This window comes from Anomaloglossus baeobatrachus, chromosome 4 (genome assembly GCF_048569485.1).
Source record: "Anomaloglossus baeobatrachus isolate aAnoBae1 chromosome 4, aAnoBae1.hap1, whole genome shotgun sequence".
Lineage (NCBI taxonomy): Eukaryota > Metazoa > Chordata > Amphibia > Anura > Aromobatidae > Anomaloglossus > Anomaloglossus baeobatrachus.
Window position 1 is genome coordinate 493,989,047 of NC_134356.1, and position 20,106 is coordinate 494,009,152.

Sequence of the window (20,106 nt, forward strand, 5' to 3'; positions counted from 1 at the left end):
ATTTCAGGTCTTGTCCCACAGGAGCCCCAGATAGAGTGAGATGGAAGCCCAACGAGGGGGATAGGGCTCCGCAATTGCCTGCTAAGATCCCACGGGTCAGTTCTCGCAGGCCACAGCTCCCAACACATAGTATCACCGGACGTAGACTTCCCCGTTTCATGCGGAGTAGTCACCAACAAGGACACAAACACTAAGTGCAGGAGGAAGGGACCCCTGTTTGCTGTACCAGGGTGTGGGATCCGTACACACCCGCCGGAGGTAACCGGTCACTGGCAATTTGGTTTACCATCTGGACTCTGTGTGAAGTTATTGAGGAGCTGTGAGTACACCAATACCACCCGGTCCAAGCTGCAGATTGTGCTCCGCAGCTCCATCCCACATGTATCGGGGTCCCGGGGCAACACCTCCCCTACCCGTGGAGGGGATAACATCCAGCTGCCCCACTCCATCGGTCCCGGGCATCACCCCCAGCGGCAGTGGCGGTGTCACCAACAACCACCGCACACCACGGGTGGCGTCACTGACAAAACCTCCCCTATATCAATTCCCCCCCCCCCTTTTCACTTGTGAGCGATAGACGGGTGTTCAGGCCCGGATCCGGCTTCCCCTTGAGCCACCGCCACGACCCTGGATCCGAGCGTCTCGAGCAGCCCCCCTGCCGTGGTCTGTCCCCTGCCCGCAACACTTGTAGCTTCTATATATAGATATAAAAACATGTTACCTTGATGAAGCAGTTGAAGACGATACAATGGAGGTAGGGATGTTAGTAGACACGTGTGAAGCCTCATAGCCAACAAGTACCTCAAGCCACATTCGTCAAGGTTGTCTCCTCCTACAAACGCAAAAATTATAAAGTAAAATGTCCCAATCAGCATTGATATAATGAAAGCTGACCTGTCATTTTTATGAGTGCACTTCTAGTATGTTTTGGTCAGAGGACCTTTCATTTCAATGAGAGATGGAGACAAATGATAATACCAGCTACAAACTTCTTCGCAGAAGAATGTTACTGCTGTTTCTTGGTAGCTCAGAATTAGCGAGGAGTATGATGTATTATCACCATGTCCTTAGTGGTGGACTGTTTTCTAGTAAACCGTGGCGATTCATACCGGATTCTCTCATGCGATCTAAGAAGACCTGTTCAACCACAGTTACTGATTAAACATCTTTCTCAGCCAGGTTAAGCTGTTTTCACAGTAGATTTGGCCAGTACAACTTACTTTCTTATGGTCTGTTCACAGAAAATGCTACACATTTTTTTTTATTGTGCCTCTTTATAGGAAAGAGCAGCAGACTATGCTATTCTGAACAAAACGCCAACCCATGCCACCCATAGTATGCCAAGAGGACAAACAGCTACCATAATAAGGGTTATGTGGGCCTTTGAATATGTCCATGGTCTATACTGGGAGCTTACCCGGTGTATGAACCAGAACAGAACCAATAAAGCTGCCAAAGGGCCAACTTATGGCAAAAAGTCTTTCTAGGATATGCTTGACAAGTACATGCCATCCATCATTTTTTTTTTTTTTTATGCACATATATATGGTATATCGATGTCATAGAATCGGTCTGATCGTTCTGAGTATATGGCATAGATGTGAACAATACGGTTTCGTGTTCAGTAGTGTATATGCCAAATGTGATGTGAACAGTTACGCTCAGTGAAGTAAATGTAGCATTTCCAAATTTAGACAATAGCAAATATTTTTAGGAAAGTATGTTCTGTTTCTTTGTAAGGTTTAACAGATTTTGATACAAATGCTTTCATTGTGCTCTATTTCTCCATGACATTCATTTCTAATCTTGTCATTGCTTATTACCTGTGTAGCTGTTATCACGGCTTTCTCCGAGCTCGGTGCTGGTTGTAGCCACTGTGTCCGCGAGAGCCACTAGAAACATCTGTTCTAAACGGGTCAGGCCTGGTAGACTGGAATGCATGAGATGGCTTGAAAGGACACTGGCATGCTCACGGCCAAAGTAAGTGGGGCCGTACTGTGACAAGTTAATCACTTTTGATTTGTTTTCTCTTTTTTCCATTTCAAAGCCTATAAAGTCATCAGTGGTAACATTTTGTACCTGGAACAAATCAGAATATTGGTCATCTGATTTTTTATCAAAACTATGTTTTGAGGTTTGTGATTTTTTGGTTGGTTCCTCAGGAGCAGAGTACGCTGCATCCTGATCAGCAGATAACAGCGCATACAGTGGTAGTGGAGGAATGGAGTCGATCTCCGTATATTCCCGAGTCCCATCCTTTCCAGTGATGATCATATCCTTGGCTGTGCTGCCACTTACACTGATAGTCCGTGAGAGGTGGCGTTTTGGAGCAGCGTCATCCCCAGCATCTAAATCCTTTACTATTGCAACCTCCCCTGCAATGCACTTAACTAAATGTGAAAGGATGGCTTTTGCCCTTCTAACTTTTCCCAGGTCCATGAGTTCAAGCAGCTGAGTTGGGTGGTATTGTGGAAGAGTTGGAGAAAGTACGTGGGCAGCCTCAAAAAGACCACCATCCTGAAGGACAGTTGGACTGCCAAAAATATCATCGACTATAGCCGCTCCATCAATTACACTGGTTTTCTTAGAAATCATATTTGTTTGTTCAGACTTTCCTGTATTCCCTTCAGAGGCGGAGATGTCAGCATCCCCTAATTTCACATTGTGTTTCCATTGAGCAAAGACTTGCATTTCACAATCCATGCCAACTACCAAGATGCCATCTCTAACCCATGATAAAGACACTGGTAATGAAGGCGTACCGTCCACTGAAGACACCAGATCAATGGATCTGAGCAGGACCCATTTAGATTTGATGCCCTGTTTAATACTACCACCTAGTGGTAAAGTGATAACAGCAATCCCATCCTTGCTATTAGTCTGATCAGTCACAATGCCTGACAATCGTCCATACATGAAAATGTTGGATCCAACGCCAACAGTTAGTATATGCGAACCATCTTCTTTTGACACCCAATCCAAGTGTACCAAATGCTTAATGTTGGGCATGAGATGTTTGTCTCTGTTTAGAAACACATCAGATTTCGAGTAAACAAATAAATTACTATCTACGCTGACATGAGCGTCAAGCATGGTGCCGACTCTTATCAAGTCATCAAGGTGTATAGTTTGTTCTAAAGCCCATTCTGAGCCGCCCGTGGATTCACATTCATAGAGACATACGTGCATAGAAAATTCTTTGGAGACAAAGCCATTGTGCTGAATGGGCTGCTTATATGCTACAGCAAGTCTTCCAGTGTAAGAACAACTGACGGCCACTGGTTTCCCTGCCACGTTCACCGTACTGCTGCTCTCATCACGTCCTTCATTCATTAAAGACCATTCCTTCCAGCTGTAGCTATTTTGGTCTTCACAGCCATCAAACTCTTGCATGGTTTGCACACTGCATCTCCAAAATCGCACTTTGTTGTCGGAGCATGTAGTAACCACTAGGTATGGTGCAAGGCACACAGGGTAAATGGATGAAGAACTAAGATGGCCTGTTGGGAGAAAATATAACACATTAGGGAAAAAACCTGACTCCGGTTATTGAATCTTACATAAAACTGTTAAGCGGGCTTTCCACGCTACGACATCGCCCAAGTGATCTCGTTGGGGTCACGGAATTGGTGACGCACATCCGGTCGCTTTAGCGATGCCGTTGCGTGTGACACCTATGAGCGATTTTGCATCGTCGCAAAAACGTGCAAAATCGCTCATCGGTGGCATGGGGGTCCCTTCTCAAATATCGTTACTGCTGCAGTAACGAAGTTGTTCCTCGTTCCTGCGGCAGCACACATCGCTCCGTGTGACACCGCAGGAACGCGGAACCTCACCTTACCTGCATGCCGGCCACAATGCAGAAGGAAGGAGGCGGGCGGGATGTTACGTCCCGCTCATCTCCGCCCCTCCACTTCTATTGGGCGGCGGTTCAGTGACGCTGCTGTGACGTCGCTGTGACGCTGAAGGAACCGCCCCCTTAGAAAGGGGGCAGTTCGCTGGTCACAGCGACATCGCAGGGAAGGTAAGTCCGTGTGATGGGTCCGGCCGATGTTGTGCGACACGGGCAGCGATTGTCCCGTGTCGCACAACTGATGGGGGCGGGTAAGCAGGCTGGCGATATCGGTACCGATATCGCAGTGTGTAAAGAGGCCTTTAGTTGGCCGGTGGTTATACAGCACGTCATCGATCACACTGTTGTGATTCTTGGCATCAAGCATACAGACTCACCTGCTGAAGGCGTTGCTCTTATTACTTCTACACCCTCAGGGATATCCAGTGGATGGCTATACACAAGCCTGGAACTGAGAATCAATTTACTGGCTGTTTGTAGATTAGCAATTGATGCAGAGCGGGTCATGGGGCTTGTGCCCGGAGAGGTTTCTGGAGAAGACTCAACAGCAACTTGCCCAGGAATCGTAAGAAAGTTTTCTGATGGAGCAGGATCTGCAGGCTTTGCTTAAAGACAAGAATAAAAAGTATCATACTAAACCAATGGATAATCCAGCAGTTGTTAAAGTGGTTGTCGCTACTTCTTTTCTTCAGGCTCGCACCACTTTTGGCCACTGCCCTCCTGCTTTGCAGGGGTGGTGCCCTCCTGAGGACTGACAGATTGGACCAGCAGTTTCTTTGTGCTGCAGGTCCGAGGCTGCTAGCAGAAGCAGCTTTTGGTTTGCAGAATGGGAGAAGCTCAAGGACACTGCATCTAGACAGATCTATTGATCTGGCCTACTTGGGGCCAATGCGAGCATACGCTAAATCATGGATCAAGCGTGCTCCAATGGGACCCAAGTCCAAATCATATGCATAATATCCGCCGATGTCATTACACAACTATGACAATTAGCATCCTCTCCAAACACAATTCTGTGCAGAAATTGAGGGGTCCTATATATTCTGTGTAGCAAGTAATTGTGTGAAAGTCTGTGAGAATGGAGAGGACTTTTAACAATAGGTTACTTACAAAGTTCCTTGCTTTTACAAACACTTTGCAATTTTAACCACATACAGCTCTGGCAAAAATTAAGAGACCACTGCTTAGTTTTATAAAAATCAGCTTCTCTACATGTCGATTCCAGTTTCAGTTGAATTCCAACCAGAGTCCACCTCATTCTACTGGCCATGAGTGGCATAAGGTCACCCTAAAGCAGTGTGAAAGACTGGTAGAAATCATGCCAAGACGCATGAAAGCTGGGATTAAAAATCATGGTTATTCAACAAAATATTGATTTCTGATCTCTTCCTGAGTTAAAACATTAGTATTGTTGTTTCTTAATGATTAGGAACTTGTTTTCTTTGCTTTATGTGACGTCTGAAAGCAATGCATTGTTTTGTTATTTTGACTATTTCTCATTTTCAGAAAATAAATACAAAATGTATTGTGAGAAGTTGTCAATAGTTTATAGAATAAAGAAGGGAATTTTGTTTACTTACCGTAAATTCCTTTTCTTCTAGCTCCAATTGGGAGACCCAGACAATTGGGTGTATAGGCTATGCCTCCGGAGGCCGCACAAAGTATTACACTTAAAAGTGTTAAGCCCCTCCCCTTCTGCCTATACACCCCCCGTGCTCCCACGGGCTCCTCAGTTTTGGTGCAAAAGCAAGAAGGAGGAAAAGAATTAAAAACTGGTTTAAAGTAACTTCAATCCGAAGGAATATCGGAGAACTGAAACCATTCAACATGAACAACATGTGTACACAAAAAAACAGGGGCGGGCGCTGGGTCTCCCAATTGGAGCTAGAAGAAAAGGAATTTACGGTAAGTAAACAAAGAAGGGAATTTTGTTACTTACCGTAAATTCCTTTTCTTCTAGCTCTTATTGGGAGACCCAGACGATTGGGGTATAGCTACTGCCCTCCGGAGGCCACACAAAGCACTACACTAAAAAGTGCAAGGCCCCTCCCCTTCTGGCTATACCCCCCCGTGGTATCACGGGTTCTCCAGTTTTAGTGCCAAAGCAAGAAGGAGGAAGCCAATAACTGGTTTAAACAAATTAACTCCGAATAACGTCGGAGAACTGAAAAACTGTTCAACATGAACAACATGTGTACCCGCAAACAACAAAAAAATCCCGAAGGACAACAGGGCGGGTGCTGGGTCTCCCAATAAGAGCTAGAAGAAAAGGAATTTACGGTAAGTAACAAAATTCCCTTCTTCTTCAGCGCTCTATTGGGAGACCCAGACGATTGGGACGTCCAAAAGCTGTCCCTGGGTGGGTAAAGAGATACCTCATGTTAGAGCTGCAAAACAGCCCTCCCCTACGGGGATGTCACTGCCGCCTGCAGGACTCTTCTACCTAAGCTGGCATCCGCCGAAGCATAGGTATGCACCTGATAATGTTTGGTGAAAGTGTGCAGACTCGACCAGGTAGCTGCCTGGCACACCTGTTGAGCCGAAGCCTGGTGTCGTAATGCCCAGGACGCACCCACGGCTCTGGTTGAGTGGGCTTTTAGCCCTGAAGGAACCGGAAGCCCCGCAGAACGGTAGGCCTCTAGAATTGGTTCTTTGATCCATCGAGCCAGGGTGGCTTTAGAAGCCTGCAACCCCTTGCGCGGACCAGCGACAAGGACAAAAAGTGCATCGGAACGGCGCATGGGCGCCGTGCGGGAAATGTAGATTCTGAGTGCTCTCACCAGATCCAGCAAACGTAAGTCCTTTTCATACCGGTGAACCGGATGAGGACAAAAGGAAGGCAAGGATATATCCTGATTAAGATGAAACGAGGAGACGACCTTAGGGAGAAACTCCGGAATGGGGCGCAGCACTACCTTGTCCTGGTGGAACACCAGGAAGGGAGCCCTGGATGACAGAGCTGCCAGCTCCGACACTCGCCGAAGCGATGTGATCGCAACAAGAAACGCCACCTTCTGTGACAGGCGAGAAAAGGAAACTTCCTTCAGAGGCTCGAAAGGCGGCTTCTGGAGAGCAACTAGAACCCTGTTCAGATCCCATGGATCTAACGGCCGCTTGTACGGGGGCACAATATGACAGACCCCCTGCAGGAACGTGCACACCTTAGGAAGACGTGCTAGACGCTTCTGAAAAAACACGGATAGTGCCGATACTTGCCCTTTAAGGGAGCTGAGCGACAAGCCCTTTTCTAACCCCGATTGCAGGAAAGAAAGAAAAGTGGGCAATGCAAATGGCCAGGGAGACACTCCCTGAGCGGAACACCAGGATAAGAAAATCTTCCACGTTCTGTGGTAGATCTTAGCAGAAGTCGACTTTCTAGCCTGTCTCATTGTGGCTACAACTCCTTGGGATAATCCTGCAGACGCTAGGATCCAGGACTCAATGGCCACACAGTCAGGTTCAGGGCCGCAGAATTCTGATGGAAAAACGGCCCTTGGGACAGTAAGTCTGGTCGGTCTGGCAGTGACCACGGTCGACCGACCGTGAGATGCCACAGATCCGGATACCACGATCTCCTCGGCCAGTCTGGGGCGACGAGTATGACGCGGCTGCAATCGGATCTGATCTTGCGTAACACTCTGGGCAAGAGTGCCAGAGGTGGGAAGACGTATGGGAGCCGGAACTGCGACCAATCTTGAACTAATGCGTCTGCCGCCAGAGCTCTTTGATCGCGCGACCTCGCCATGAATGCCGGGACCTTGTTGTTGTGCCGGGACGCCATTAGGTCGACGTCCGGCACTCCCCATCGGCGACAGATTTCCTGAAACACGTCCGGGTGAAGGGACCACTCCCCTGCGTCCATGCCCTGGCGACTGAGGAAGTCTGCTTCCCAATTTTCTACGCCTGGGATGTGAACCGCGGATATGGTGGATGCTGTGTCCTCCACCCACATTAGAATGCGCCGGACTTCTTGGAATGCTTGCCGACTGCGTGTCCCTCCTTGGTGGTTGATGTATGCCACCGCTGTGGAGTTGTCCGACTGGATTCGGATCTGCTTTCCTTCCAGCCACTGTTGGAAGGCCAGTAGGGCAAGATACACTGCCCTGATTTCCAGAACATTGATCTGAAGGGTGGACTCCTGCGGAGTCCACGTCCCCTGGGCCCTGTGGTGGAGAAACACTGCTCCCCACCCTGACAGACTCGCATCTGTCGTGACCACTGCCCAGGATGGGGGCAGGAAGGATCTTCCCTGAGACAATGAGGTGGGAAGGAGCCACCATTGTAGAGAGTCCTTGGCCGTCTGGGAAAGAGAGACTTTCCTGTCCAGGGACGTTGACTTCCCGTCCCATTGGCGGAGAATGTCCCATTGAAGTGGGCGCAGATGAAACTGCGCAAAGGGAACTGCTTCCATGGCTGCCACCATCTTCCCGAGGAAGTGCATGAGGCGCCGTAAGGGGTGCGACTGGCCTTGAAGGAGGGATTGCACCCCTGTCTGTAGGGACCGCTGCTTGTTCAGCGGAAGCTTCACTCTCGCTGCTCGAGTATGAAACTCCATGCCAAGATACGTTAGCGACTGTGACGGTGACAGATTCGACTTTGGAAAGTTGATGATCCATCCGAACGTCTATAGAGTCTCCAGCGTAGCATGTAGACTGAGTTGGCATGCCTCTTGAGAGGGTGCCTTGACAAGTAGATCGTCTAGGTAAGGGATCACCGAGTGTCCCTGAGAGTGCAAGACTGCTACCACCGCCGCCATGACCTTGGTGAAGACCCGGGGGGCTGTCGCCAGACCGAATGGCAGAGCTACGAACTGAAGATGGTCGTTTCCTATCACAAAACGTAGAAAAACGTTGATGTTCTGTAGCAATTGGCACGTGGAGATAAGCATCTTTGATGTCTATTGAGGCAAGGAAGTCTCCTTGAGACATTGAGGCAACGACAGAGCGGAGGGTTTCCATCCGGAACCGTCTGGCGTGCACATGTTTGTTGAGCAGCTTTAGATCCAGAACAGGACGGAACGAGCCGTCCTTTTTTGGAACCACAAAGAGATTGGAGTAAAACCCTCGCCCTTGTTCCTGAGGCGGTACAGGAACCACTACTCCTTACGCTCTTAGGGAGTCCACCGCCTGCAGCAGGGCATCTGCTCGGTCTGGATGTGGGGAGGTTCTGAAGAACCGAGCTGGAGGACGAGAACTGAACTCGATTCTGTACCCGCGAGACAAAATGTTTGTCACCCACCGGTCTTTGACCTGTGACATCCAAATGTCGGAAAAGCGGGAGAGCCTGCCCCCGACCGGAGATGCGGAGGGGGGGGGCTGGAAGTCATGAGGTAGTCGCTTTGGAAGCGGTTCCTCCATTTGCTTTCTTGGGGCGTGCGTGAGCCCGCCAGGAATCTGAGACTCTTTGCGTCCTCTGAGTCCCTTTGGACGAGGAGAATTGTGTCTTGCCCGAACCTCGAAAGGACTGAAACCTCTGCTGCCATTTTTTCTGCTGAGGTTTGCTTGATCTGGGCTGGGGTAAGGAAGAGTCTTTACCCTTGGACTGTTTAATGATGTCAGCCAATGGCTCGCCAAACAGTCTATCTCTAGATAAAGGCAAGCTGGTTAAACATTTTTTGGAACCAGCATCTGCTTTCCAGTCCTTTAACCACAAGGCTCTGCGCAAAACTACCGAATTGGCGGACGCCATTGAGGTGCGGCTGGTAGATTCTAGGACCGCATTGATAGCGTAAGACGCAAACGCAGACATCTGCGAGGTAAGGGACGCCACTTGCGGCACCGCTGGATGTATGATAGCATCCACTTTTGCCAACCCAGCTGAAATAGCTTGGAGTGCCCATACGGCTGCGAATGCTGGAGCAAACGACGCGCCGATAGCTTCATAGACAGATTTTAACCAAAGGTCCATCTGTCTGTCATTGGCATCCTTAAGTGAAGCGCCATCCTCCACTGCAACTATGGATCTAGCTGCAAGTTTGGAAATCGGGGGGTCTACTTTTGGACACTGGGTCCAGCGCTTGACCACATCAGGGGGGAAAGGAAAACGTGTATCCTTAGAACGTTTAGAGAAACGCCTTTCTGGATGAGCGTCGTGTTTCTGGATTGACTCTCTGAAGTCAGAGTGATCCAAGAAAGCACTCAATTTACGCTTGGGATAGAGGAAACGAAACTTCTCCTGCTCTGCAGCTGCCTCCTCTGCAGAAGGAACTGGGGGAGAAATATCCAACAGTCTATTGATGGCTGAGATAAGCTCGTTTACCATGGCGTCCCCATCCGGGGTATCCAGATTGAGAGGGGTTCCAGGATAAGACTCCTGATCACTCTCTTCAGACGCATCACAGGGCGACTGATTGCGCTGAGACCCTGAGCAGTGTGATGACGTTGAGGGTCTTTCCCAGCGAGCTCGCTTAGGGTGGCTGGGGCTATCATCTGAGTCATAATACTCAGCCTGGGAAGCCGGGGACCCCCTTGCAGTCTGGATTAATTCCAACTGAGGGGGATTAGAGGACAGAGACCTCGCCGTGTCCATAGACTGAGCCCCAGTCATGGATTGCAAAGTTTCAAGGATTTTTGCCATAGTCACAGACATTCCATCAGCAAAAACTGCAAAGTCTGTCCCTGACACCGGGGCAGGACTTACAAGCGTCTCAGCCTGGGTCACTATCCCTCCGGACTCCGGCTGGCGAAGCAGCACCGGATCTGAGCATTGCACACAATGGGGGTCTTTGGAACCTGCTGGTAGAGCAGCCCCACATGCAGCACACGCAGTGTACACAGCCCTAGCCTTGGCAGCCTTGCGTTTTGTGGATCACATGTTGCTGCCTCCTCAGAGCGATCTGGGGTATCCAGCCAGGAAGCGACCTCACAGTGCAAAAAATAAATAAATATATATATCTGGTGACACAGTACACCAATACACACTGAGGCACTAGAGGGGCCAGCTGAAATGCCGCTTACCGCCCGCTTAAGAGCGGGTGTGTGGTCGCCAAAAGCCCCCTAGTCCAGGTCTCCCAGAGCCTTGCGTCCTTCCTCCAGCCAGACTGCATGTAATGGCTGCCGGCGTCCTGGGAGAGGAGGGGGGGCGGGCCCTGGGCGTTCCTGGCTAAGAGCGGGAAGCCTGCTTCCCTCTGTGCCTAGTGAAAGGGCTGGAGCATGTAAATCAGGCTCCAGCCCTCGTCGCTGCTGCGAAACAGCGTCTCTCCCCTACCCTGATTGACAGGGTGGGGGCGGGAACGAAGCGGAGCTAGGCCGCAAAAAGCCGGGGACTGGATTTATAAACGCCGCCGCCGTAAAAGCGCGGTCGGCGTGTCCCCGGCGCACTACAAGTCACAGCAGCGCCGCCGGTCCAGTGGGGGTCGGCGCTGCGTTCCCACAACACAAAAGTCCCCCAGTAAACTGCAGGAACACCAACTCAATCGTTACGGTCCCCGGCGCACTACAACACCCAGCCAGCCCGGAGTGTGTCTGTGCCTGCCGGGGACACCGAGTACCTGTATGATGCAGGGCCATGTCCCTGATTGTACTCCTGCTCCGTATCCATCAGGTGCTATGGGTCTGTGGATGGAGCCCGGCGTCAGAGCTTAGAGGCCGGCAGGATCCCACTTCCACAGAGCCCTACAAGGGGATGTGGAAGGAAAACAGCATGTGGGGCTCCAGCCCCTGTACCAGCAATAGGTACCTCAACCTTACAACACCATCCACGGGTGAGAAGGGAGCATGCTGGGGGCCCTATATGGGCCCTCTTTTCTTCCATCCGAAATAGTCAGCAGCTACTGCTGACTAAAATCTGTGGAGCCATGCGTGGATGTCTGACCTCCTTCGCACAAAGCTTGAAAACTGGAGAACCCGTGATACCACGGGGGGGTATAGCCAGAAGGGGAGGGGCCTTGCACTTTTTAGTGTAGTGCTTTGTGTGGCCTCCGGAGGGCAGTAGCTATACCCCAATCGTCTGGGTCTCCCAATAGAGCGCTGAAGAAATTCCCTTCTTCTTTGTCGCTCCATTGGGAGACCCAGACAATTGGGACGTCCAAAAGCAGTCCCTGGGTGGGTAAAATAATACCTTGTAAGAGAGCCGTAAAACGGCCTCTTCCTACAGGTGGGCAACCGCCGCCTGAAGGACTCGTCTACCTAGGCTGGCATCCGCCGAAGCATAGGTATGCACCTGATAGTGTTTCGTGAAAGTGTGCAGGCTCGACCAGGTAGCCGCCTGACACACCTGCTGAGCCGTAGCCTGGTGCCTCAAAGCCCAGGACGCGCCCACGGCTCTGGTAGAATGGGCCTTCAGCCCTGAGGGAACCGGAAGCCCAGCCGAACGGTAGGCTTCGAGAATTGGCTCCTTGATCCACCGAGCCAAGGTTGATTTGGAAGCCTGTGACCCTTTACGCTGGCCAGCGACAAGGACAAAGAGTGCATCCGAGCGGCGCAGGGGCGCCGTACGAGAAATGTAGAGTCTGAGTGCTCTCACCAGATCTAACAAGTGCAAATCCTTTTCACATTGGTGAACTGGATGAGGACAAAAAGAAGGTAAGGAGATATCCTGATTGAGATGAAAGGGGGATACCACCTTAGGGAGAAATTCCGGAACCGGACGCAGAACCACCTTGTCCTGGTGAAAAACCAGGAAAGGGGCTTTGCATGACAGCGCTGCTAGCTCACACACTCTCCGAAGTGAAGTGACTGCTACTAGAAAAACCACTTTCTGCGAAAGGCGTGAGAGAGAAATATCTCTCATTGGCTCGAATGGTGGTTTCTGAAGAACCAGCAGCACCCTGTTCAGATCCCAGGGTTCTAACGGCCGCTTGTAAGGAGGAACGATGTGACAAACCCCCTGCAGGAACGTGCGTACCTGTGGAAGTCTGGCTAGGCGCTTCTGGAAAAACACAGAGAGCGCTGAGACTTGTCCCTTAAGGGAGCCGAGCGACAAACCCTTTTCCAGTCCAGATTGAAGGAAGGACAGAAAAGTGGGCAAGGCAAAAGGCCAGGGAGAAAAACCCTGAGCAGAGCACCACGACAGGAAAATTTTCCACGTCCTGTGGTAGATCTTGGCGGACGTTGGTTTCCTAGCCTGTCTCATAGTGGCAATGACGTCTTGAGATAACCCTGAAGACGCTAGGATCCAGGACTCAATGGCCACACAGTCAGGTTGAGGGCCGCAGAATTCAGATGGAAAAACGGCCCTTGAGATAGCAAGTCTGGTCGGTCTGGTAGTGCCCACGGTTGGCCGACCGTGAGATGCCACAGATCCGGGTACCACGACCGCCTCGGCCAGTCTGGAGCGACGAGGATGACGCGGCGGCAGTCGGCCCTGATCTTGCGTAACACTCTGGGCAACAGTGCCAGTGGAGGAAACACATAAGGGAGCTGAAACTGCGACCAATCCTGAACTAAGGCGTCTGCCGCCAGAGCTCTGGGATCTTGAGACCGTGCCATGAACACCGGTACCTTGTTGTTGTGCCGGGACGCCATGAGGTCGACGTCCGGCACCCCCCAGCGGCAACAGATCTCCTGAAACACGTCCGGGTGAAGGGACCATTCCCCTGCGTCCATGCCCTGGCGACTGAGATAGTCTGCTTCCCAGTTTTCCACGCCTGGAATGTGAACTGCAGAGATGGTGGAGGCCGTGGCTTCCACCCACATCAAAATCCGCCGGACTTCCTGGAAGGCTTGCCGACTGCGTGTGTCGCCTTGGTGATTGATGTATGCCACCGCTGTGGAATTGTCCGACTGAATTCTGATCTGCTTGCCTTCCAGCCACTGCTGGAACGCCTTCAGGGCAAGATACACTGCCCGTATTTCCAGAACATTGATCTGAAGCGAGGACTCTTGCTGGGTCCACGTACCCTGAGCCCTGTGGTGGAGAAAAACCGCTCCCCACCCTGACAGACTCGCGTCCGTCGTGACCACCTCCCAGGATGGGGGTAGGAAGGATTTCCCCTTCGATAATGAAGTGGGAAGAAGCCACCACCGAAGGGAAGCTTTGGTCGCCTGAGAGAGGGAGACGTTCCTGTCGAGGGACGTCGGCTTCCTGTCCCATTTGCGTAGGATGTCCCATTGAAGTGGACGCAGGTGAAACTGCGCGAACGGAACTGCCTCCATTGCTGCCACCATCTTCCCCAGGAAGTGCATGAGGCGCCTCAAGGGGTGTGACTGGCCTTGAAGGAGAGATTGTACCCCTGTCTGTAGTGACCGCTGCTTGATCAGTGGAAGCTTCACTATCGCTGAGAGAGTATGAAACTCCATGCCAAGATATGTCAGCGATTGGGCCGGTGTCAGATTTGACTTTGGAAAATTGATGATCCACCCGAAACTCTGGAGAGTCTCCAGGGTAGCGTCGAGGCTGTGTTGGCATGCCTCTAGAGAGGGTGCCTTGATCAACAGATCGTCCAAGTACGGGATCACCGAGTGACCCTGAGAGTGGAGGACCGCTACTACAGTAGCCATCACCTTGGTGAAAACCCGTGGGGCTGTTGCCAGGCCGAACGGCAGTGCCACGAACTGCAGGTGTTCGTTTTCTATGGCGAAGCGCAAGAAGCGCTGGTGCTCTGGAGCAATCGGTACGTGGAGATATGCATCCTTGATATCGATCGATGCAAGGAAATCTCCTTGGGACATTGAGGCGATGACGGAGCGGAGGGATTCCATCCGGAACCGCCTGGTCTTTACGTGTTTGTTGAGAAGTTTCAGGTCCAGGACAGGACGTAAAGACCCGTCCTTCTTTGGGACCACAAACAAGTTGGAGTAAAAACCGTGACCCTGTTGCTGAATAGGAACAGGGACCACCACTCCTTCTGCCTTCAGAGTGCCCAGCGCCTGCAGAAGAGCCTCAGCTCGCTCGGGAGGCGGGGATGACCTGAAGAATCGAGTCGGGGGACGAGAGTTGAACTCTATCTTGTAACCGTGAGACAGAATGTCTCTCACCCAACGGTCTTTTACCCGTGGCAGCCAGGTGTCGCAAAAGCGGGAGAGCCTGCCACCGACCGAAGATGCGGAGTGGGGAGGCCGAAAGTCATGAGGAAGCCGCTTTGGTAGCGGCACCTCCGGTGGCCTTTTTAGGACGTGACTTAGACCGCCATGCATCAGAGTTCCTTTGATCTTTCTGAGGCCTTGTGGACGAGGAGAATTGGGACCTGCCCGCGCCCCGAAAACTCGACTGCCCCCTCCTCTGTTGGGGTATTTTCGGTTTGGGCTGGGGTAAGGATGTATCCTTTCCCTTGGATTGTTTGATGATTTCATCCAAACGCTCGCCAAACAATCGGTTGGCAGAAATTGGCAAACTGGTTAAGCGCTTTTTGGAAACAGAATCTGCCTTCCATTCCCGTAGCCACAAGGCCCTGCGGAGTACCACCGAATTGGCGGCTGCAACCGCCGTACGGCTCGCAGAGTCCAGAACAGCATTAATAGCGTAAGACGCAAATGCCGAAGTCTGTGTGGTTATGGACGCCACCTGTGGCGCGGACGTGCGTGTGGCTGCGTCGATTTGCGCTTGACCTGCTGAGATAGCTTGCAGCGCCCATACGGCTGCGAGTGCTGGGGCAAAAGAAGCGCCGATAGCTTCATAGATGGATTTCAACCAGAGCTCCATCTGCCTGTCAGTGGCATCTTTGAGTGAAGCCCCGTCTTCCACTGCAAGTATGGATCTAGCTGCCAGTCTGGAGATTGGAGGATCCACTTTGGGACACTGAGCCCAACTTTTGACCACGTCAGGGGGAAAAGGATAACGTGTATCCTTAAGGCGCTTAGAAAAACGCCTATCTGGACAATCATGGTGATTCTGGACTGCCTCTCTGAAATCAGAGTGGTCCAGAAACATACTCGGTGTACGCTTGGGAAACCTGAAACGGAATTTCTCCTGCTGTGAAGCTGACTCCTCCACCGGAGGAGCTGAGGGAGAAATATCCAACATACGATTGATGGACGCAATAAGGTCGTTCACTATGGCGTCCCCGTCCGGAGTATCAAGATTGAGAGCGGCCTCAGGATCAGAATCCTGATCAGCTGTGTCCGCATCATCAACTAGAGATTCCCCCCGCTGAGACCCTGAACAATATGAGGATGTCAAGGGAATTGTCAAGCGAGCTCGCTTAGTCGGTCTGGGGCCGGGGTCTGTGTCAGAACCCTCAGCCTGGGATCCATGAGACACCCCAGGAGGACATTGTTGGTCCAACTGAGGTGGGCCAGGGGACAAAGATTCAACAGAGTCCCTGTGCTGAGATACCGGCCTGGACTGCAAGGCTTCTAGTATCTTAGCCATAGTCTCAGAGAGTTTTGCAAACTCTGTCCCCGTCACCTGAACAGTGTCAGCAGGTGGCTCCCCCTGGGCCCCCCTTAGCAGAGGCTCTAGCTGAGTAAGTGCCACAGGGGCCGAACAGTGCACACAATGAGGGTCAGTGGAACCTGCCGGTAGCGGGGTCATACATGCGGCGCAGGCAGCATAATAAGCCTGTGTTTTGGCACCCCTGCCTTTCGTGGGCGCCATGCTATTATCTTCCCTGAGTAACACAATAGGGTATATAGCCAGAAATCAACTGTGCACCATACAGTGTAAAATATGTATACCATAAACATATAATGTTACACTACTGCACAATGGGGCTAGCACCACAGGTGCTGCTTACCACCCGCTTAAAGCGGTTGTGAGGCCACCAGAGTCCCTGCCTGAGTCTCCCAGACTTTGTCCCCCTCTGTAGCATCCAAGGAGCTGACAGGAATGGCTGCCGGCGTCCTGAGGAGAGGTGGGAGCCGTGGGCGTGGCTCAGAAAGTGCGGGAGCTGGTGCCTGCACTGTGCACAGTGAGGGGAGTGGAGTATGCAAAGCATGCTCCAGCCCTCAGTGCTGCTCGTTCTGTGCAGCGTCCCGCCCTTCCCCTGCCTGTCAGGGCTGTGGGCGGGAGGAAAGGAAACTAGGCCGCAAAAAGCCGGGGACTCTAGTAATAAACGCGGCCGCCGTAAAAGCGCGGCCGACGCGAAAGTCCCCGGCGCACTACAAGTCCCAGCCGCGCCGCAGTGTTTCCCTGGCAGCGGCGGTTAGTGCGGCAGTCCCTATACATAAACACACTCAGCAGCGCTGAGTGTGTAATGGCACATATTAACCCGGTCAGCGCCGCGGTCCCCGGTGCACTAGCACACCCAGCAATGCTGGAGTGTTGCTGTGCGCGGTCCCCACGGGGACACAGAGTACCTCCAAGTAGCAGGGCCATGTCCCTGAACGATACCCGGCTCCTATCCAGCAGTCTCCCAGGAGTTGTGGATAAAGCACGGTCTCAGTGCCTGGAAACCGATAGGATCCCACTTCACCAGAGCCCTGAGGGGGATGGGGAACGAAAGCAGCATGTGGGCTCCAGCCTCCGTACCCGCAATGGATACCTCAACCTTAACTACACCGCCGACAAGAGTGGGGTGAGAAGGGAGCATGCTGGGGGCCCTATATGGGCCCACTTTTCTTCCATCCGATATAGTCAGCAGCTGCTGCTGACCAATCTGTGGAGCTGTGCGTGCGTGTCTGACCTCCTTCGCACAAAGCAAAAAACTGAGGAGCCCGTGGGAGCACGGGGGGTGTATAGGCAGAAGGGGAGGGGCTTAACACTTTTAAGTGTAATACTTTGTGCGGCCTCCGGAGGCATAGCCTATACACCCAATTGTCTGGGTCTCCCAATGGAGCGACAAAGAAAGAACAATTTACATTTTACTCAAAAATAAAAAGAGAAAAATCTGAAAAAATGAAAATTTTGCAGTGGTCTCTTAATTTTTGCCAGAGCTGTACAATGCCGTGAAAAAGTTTTCATACCCTGTGAACCTTTCCACATTTCTTCATGTTACAACCACAAAATTAAATGTATTTTATTGGGATTTTATGATGTATCAACAATATTAAAGGGAACCAATCACCAGAATTTTCATATATAATCTAAACCCAGTGCTATACTGGCACTATCAGGCTGATTCTCTACATAGCTTTAGTGGTCAGCTCGGATGTTTAGGTTTTGAAATCCAAGAAAGTAAAATTTATAAAATCAGCAGCTTCTTGAGTGACAGCAGCTGAGGATCAGATAATATCTGGGGGGTATTCATACTTATCCCCTCCCCCTGTTAGCATTAACATAAGTATTATACAATCGACCTATCAGAGGAGAGCAAAGCTTGGCTTAGCCCTCTGTGCGTTCATTTTGGTCACCTGTTAGGGGGTCTCAGCATCTGAAGCCCACTCTGTGACATGTTAAAAGATTTTTGCTTTAAAGTGTAGTTACACTCCGAATGTTTGAGATTGTACTCAGCAGTGAGGCTCAGCCCCATCCAAGTGAAGCTCGCTGCAATGCTTTCTGCAGTATATACAGTATGTAGATATGTTATACACAGAGAACCAGGATTTATTTGTATCTGATATACAGTAAAACTGAAAGCACTTCAATAGAGTAAGACACTTACCCACACAGGCTTGTACAGACTTCAGATGAAGATGCCACATATTTAGAATTGAACGGTTTTCGCCATCTTTTTCTATCACAACAAGGAAAAATTTTTCTGAAAAGGGGGGTGGTCGGTAACCTACACACAAAGAGATACATGTCGTCAGCCGCATTAATCTTTAACTAATTAGTAATAAATTACCATGAAATTGAGGCTTCAATTACATCACACTTGCGTAATCTGTTATAGCTACGTTTCCAGAGTAAAAAAAATGGATCGTGTGTTAAACGTATGCATTTAAATACACGCGTATACTGTATTGTTCAGACCATGAAATGCACCTAAGGTATAGCGGGAAACTAGGAAAAAAAATGAAGCGAAAAATATGGTCATGGAGGAAATCTGCTGCTGCTGACACTGCTATGGGAAGGGGGGGGGGGGGGTCTACTGCTGACACTGTTGGGGTTTTTTTGGGGGGGGGCGGGGGGAGAGGGGTAATATCTCCGAATTCTACACTAATGACCCCACACTCTGTTATATACGTGGCCCATCCTGACGTATATGTCCTCCATCCTGGTATACAGTACAGACCAAACGTTTGGACACACCTATTCATCTCTAGAACAACTGTTAAGAGGAGACTTTGTGCAGCAGATCTTCATGGTAAAATAGCTGCTAGGAAACCACTGTTAAGGACAGGCAACAAGCAGAAGAGACTTGTTTGGGCTAAAGAACACAAGGAATGGACATTAGACCAGTGGAAATCTGTGCTTTGGTCTGATGAGTCCAAATTTGAGATCTTTGGATCCAACCACTGTGTCTTTGTAGAAAAGGTGAATAGATGGACTCTACATGCCTGGTTCCCACCGTGAAGCATGGAGGAGGAGGTGTGATGGTGTGGGGGTGCTTTGCTGGTGACACTGTTGGGGATTTATTCAAAATTGAAGGCATACAGAACCAGCATGCCTACAAAAGCATCTTGCAGCGGCATGCTATTCCATCCAGTTTGCGTTTAGTTGGGACCATCATTTATTTTTCAACAGGACAATGACCCCAAACACACCTCCAGGCTGTGTAAGGGCTATTTGACTAAGGCTAAGTTCACATTTCCGCTAAAATGTATCAGTCGAAATCCGCTGCTATGGTAAACAACGGAATCCGTTTAGCGGATTCCTTTGTGTCCCATAGACTTGCATTAGTGGAGGATTGCGACTGATGACCCTGCGTTGCGTCCGCTGCGTCGCGGTCCGTCGTTTTTTGACTGACCGCCGGGCGGGGAGCAACGCAGAATGTAACATTTTTCGGGCCGTCGAAAACAACGCACCGCGCAGGAATCCGTCGCCATCCGTCACACTTGCAATGTATGTCTATGGTGCTGGATTCCGTCGTAATCCGTCTTACGACGGAATCCATGACTGATCCGTCAAAAAACGGACGCACAGCGGATGTAACGGACGCAACGGATCCGTTTTTTCACAGGATTCCTGTGAAAGGAATCCTGTGAAAAACACATCAGTTGCATCAGTTGACATCTAAAAAACAACTGATCCGTTGCTGACGAACCTGACGGATTGAAAATAACGGAAGTGTGAACTTAGCCTAAGAAGGAGAGTGATGGGGTGCTACGCCAGATGACCTGGCCTCCACAGTCACCAGACCTGAACCCAATCGAGATGGTTTGGGGTGAGCTGGACCGCAGAATGAAGGCAAAAGGGCCAACAAGTGCTAAGCATCTCTGGGAACTCCTTCAAGACTGTTGGAAGACCATTTCAAGTGACTACTTCTTGAAGCTATCAAGAGAATGCCAAGAGTGTGCAAAATAGTAATCAAAGCAAAAAAGGTGGCTACTTTG

At 50.7% G+C, this 20,106-nt stretch overlaps 1 protein-coding gene across 3 annotated transcripts in view; it reads right to left on the reverse strand.

The window, feature by feature from the left end:
- Nucleotides 1–20,106, reverse strand: part of DMXL2 (Dmx like 2) — a 315,382-nt gene that overhangs the window by 151,263 nt on the left and 144,013 nt on the right. For all 3 annotated transcript variants that reach the window (XM_075345795.1, XM_075345794.1, XM_075345793.1), the window contains exons 16-19: nt 18,273–18,392; nt 4,231–4,458; nt 1,824–3,500; nt 722–832 (exon numbers count right to left, since the gene is read on the reverse strand). In XM_075345795.1, coding sequence (XP_075201910.1) covers nt 722–832; nt 1,824–3,500; nt 4,231–4,458; nt 18,273–18,392 — 2,136 coding nt within the window. The remainder of the gene's footprint in view (nt 1–721; nt 833–1,823; nt 3,501–4,230; nt 4,459–18,272; nt 18,393–20,106) is intronic.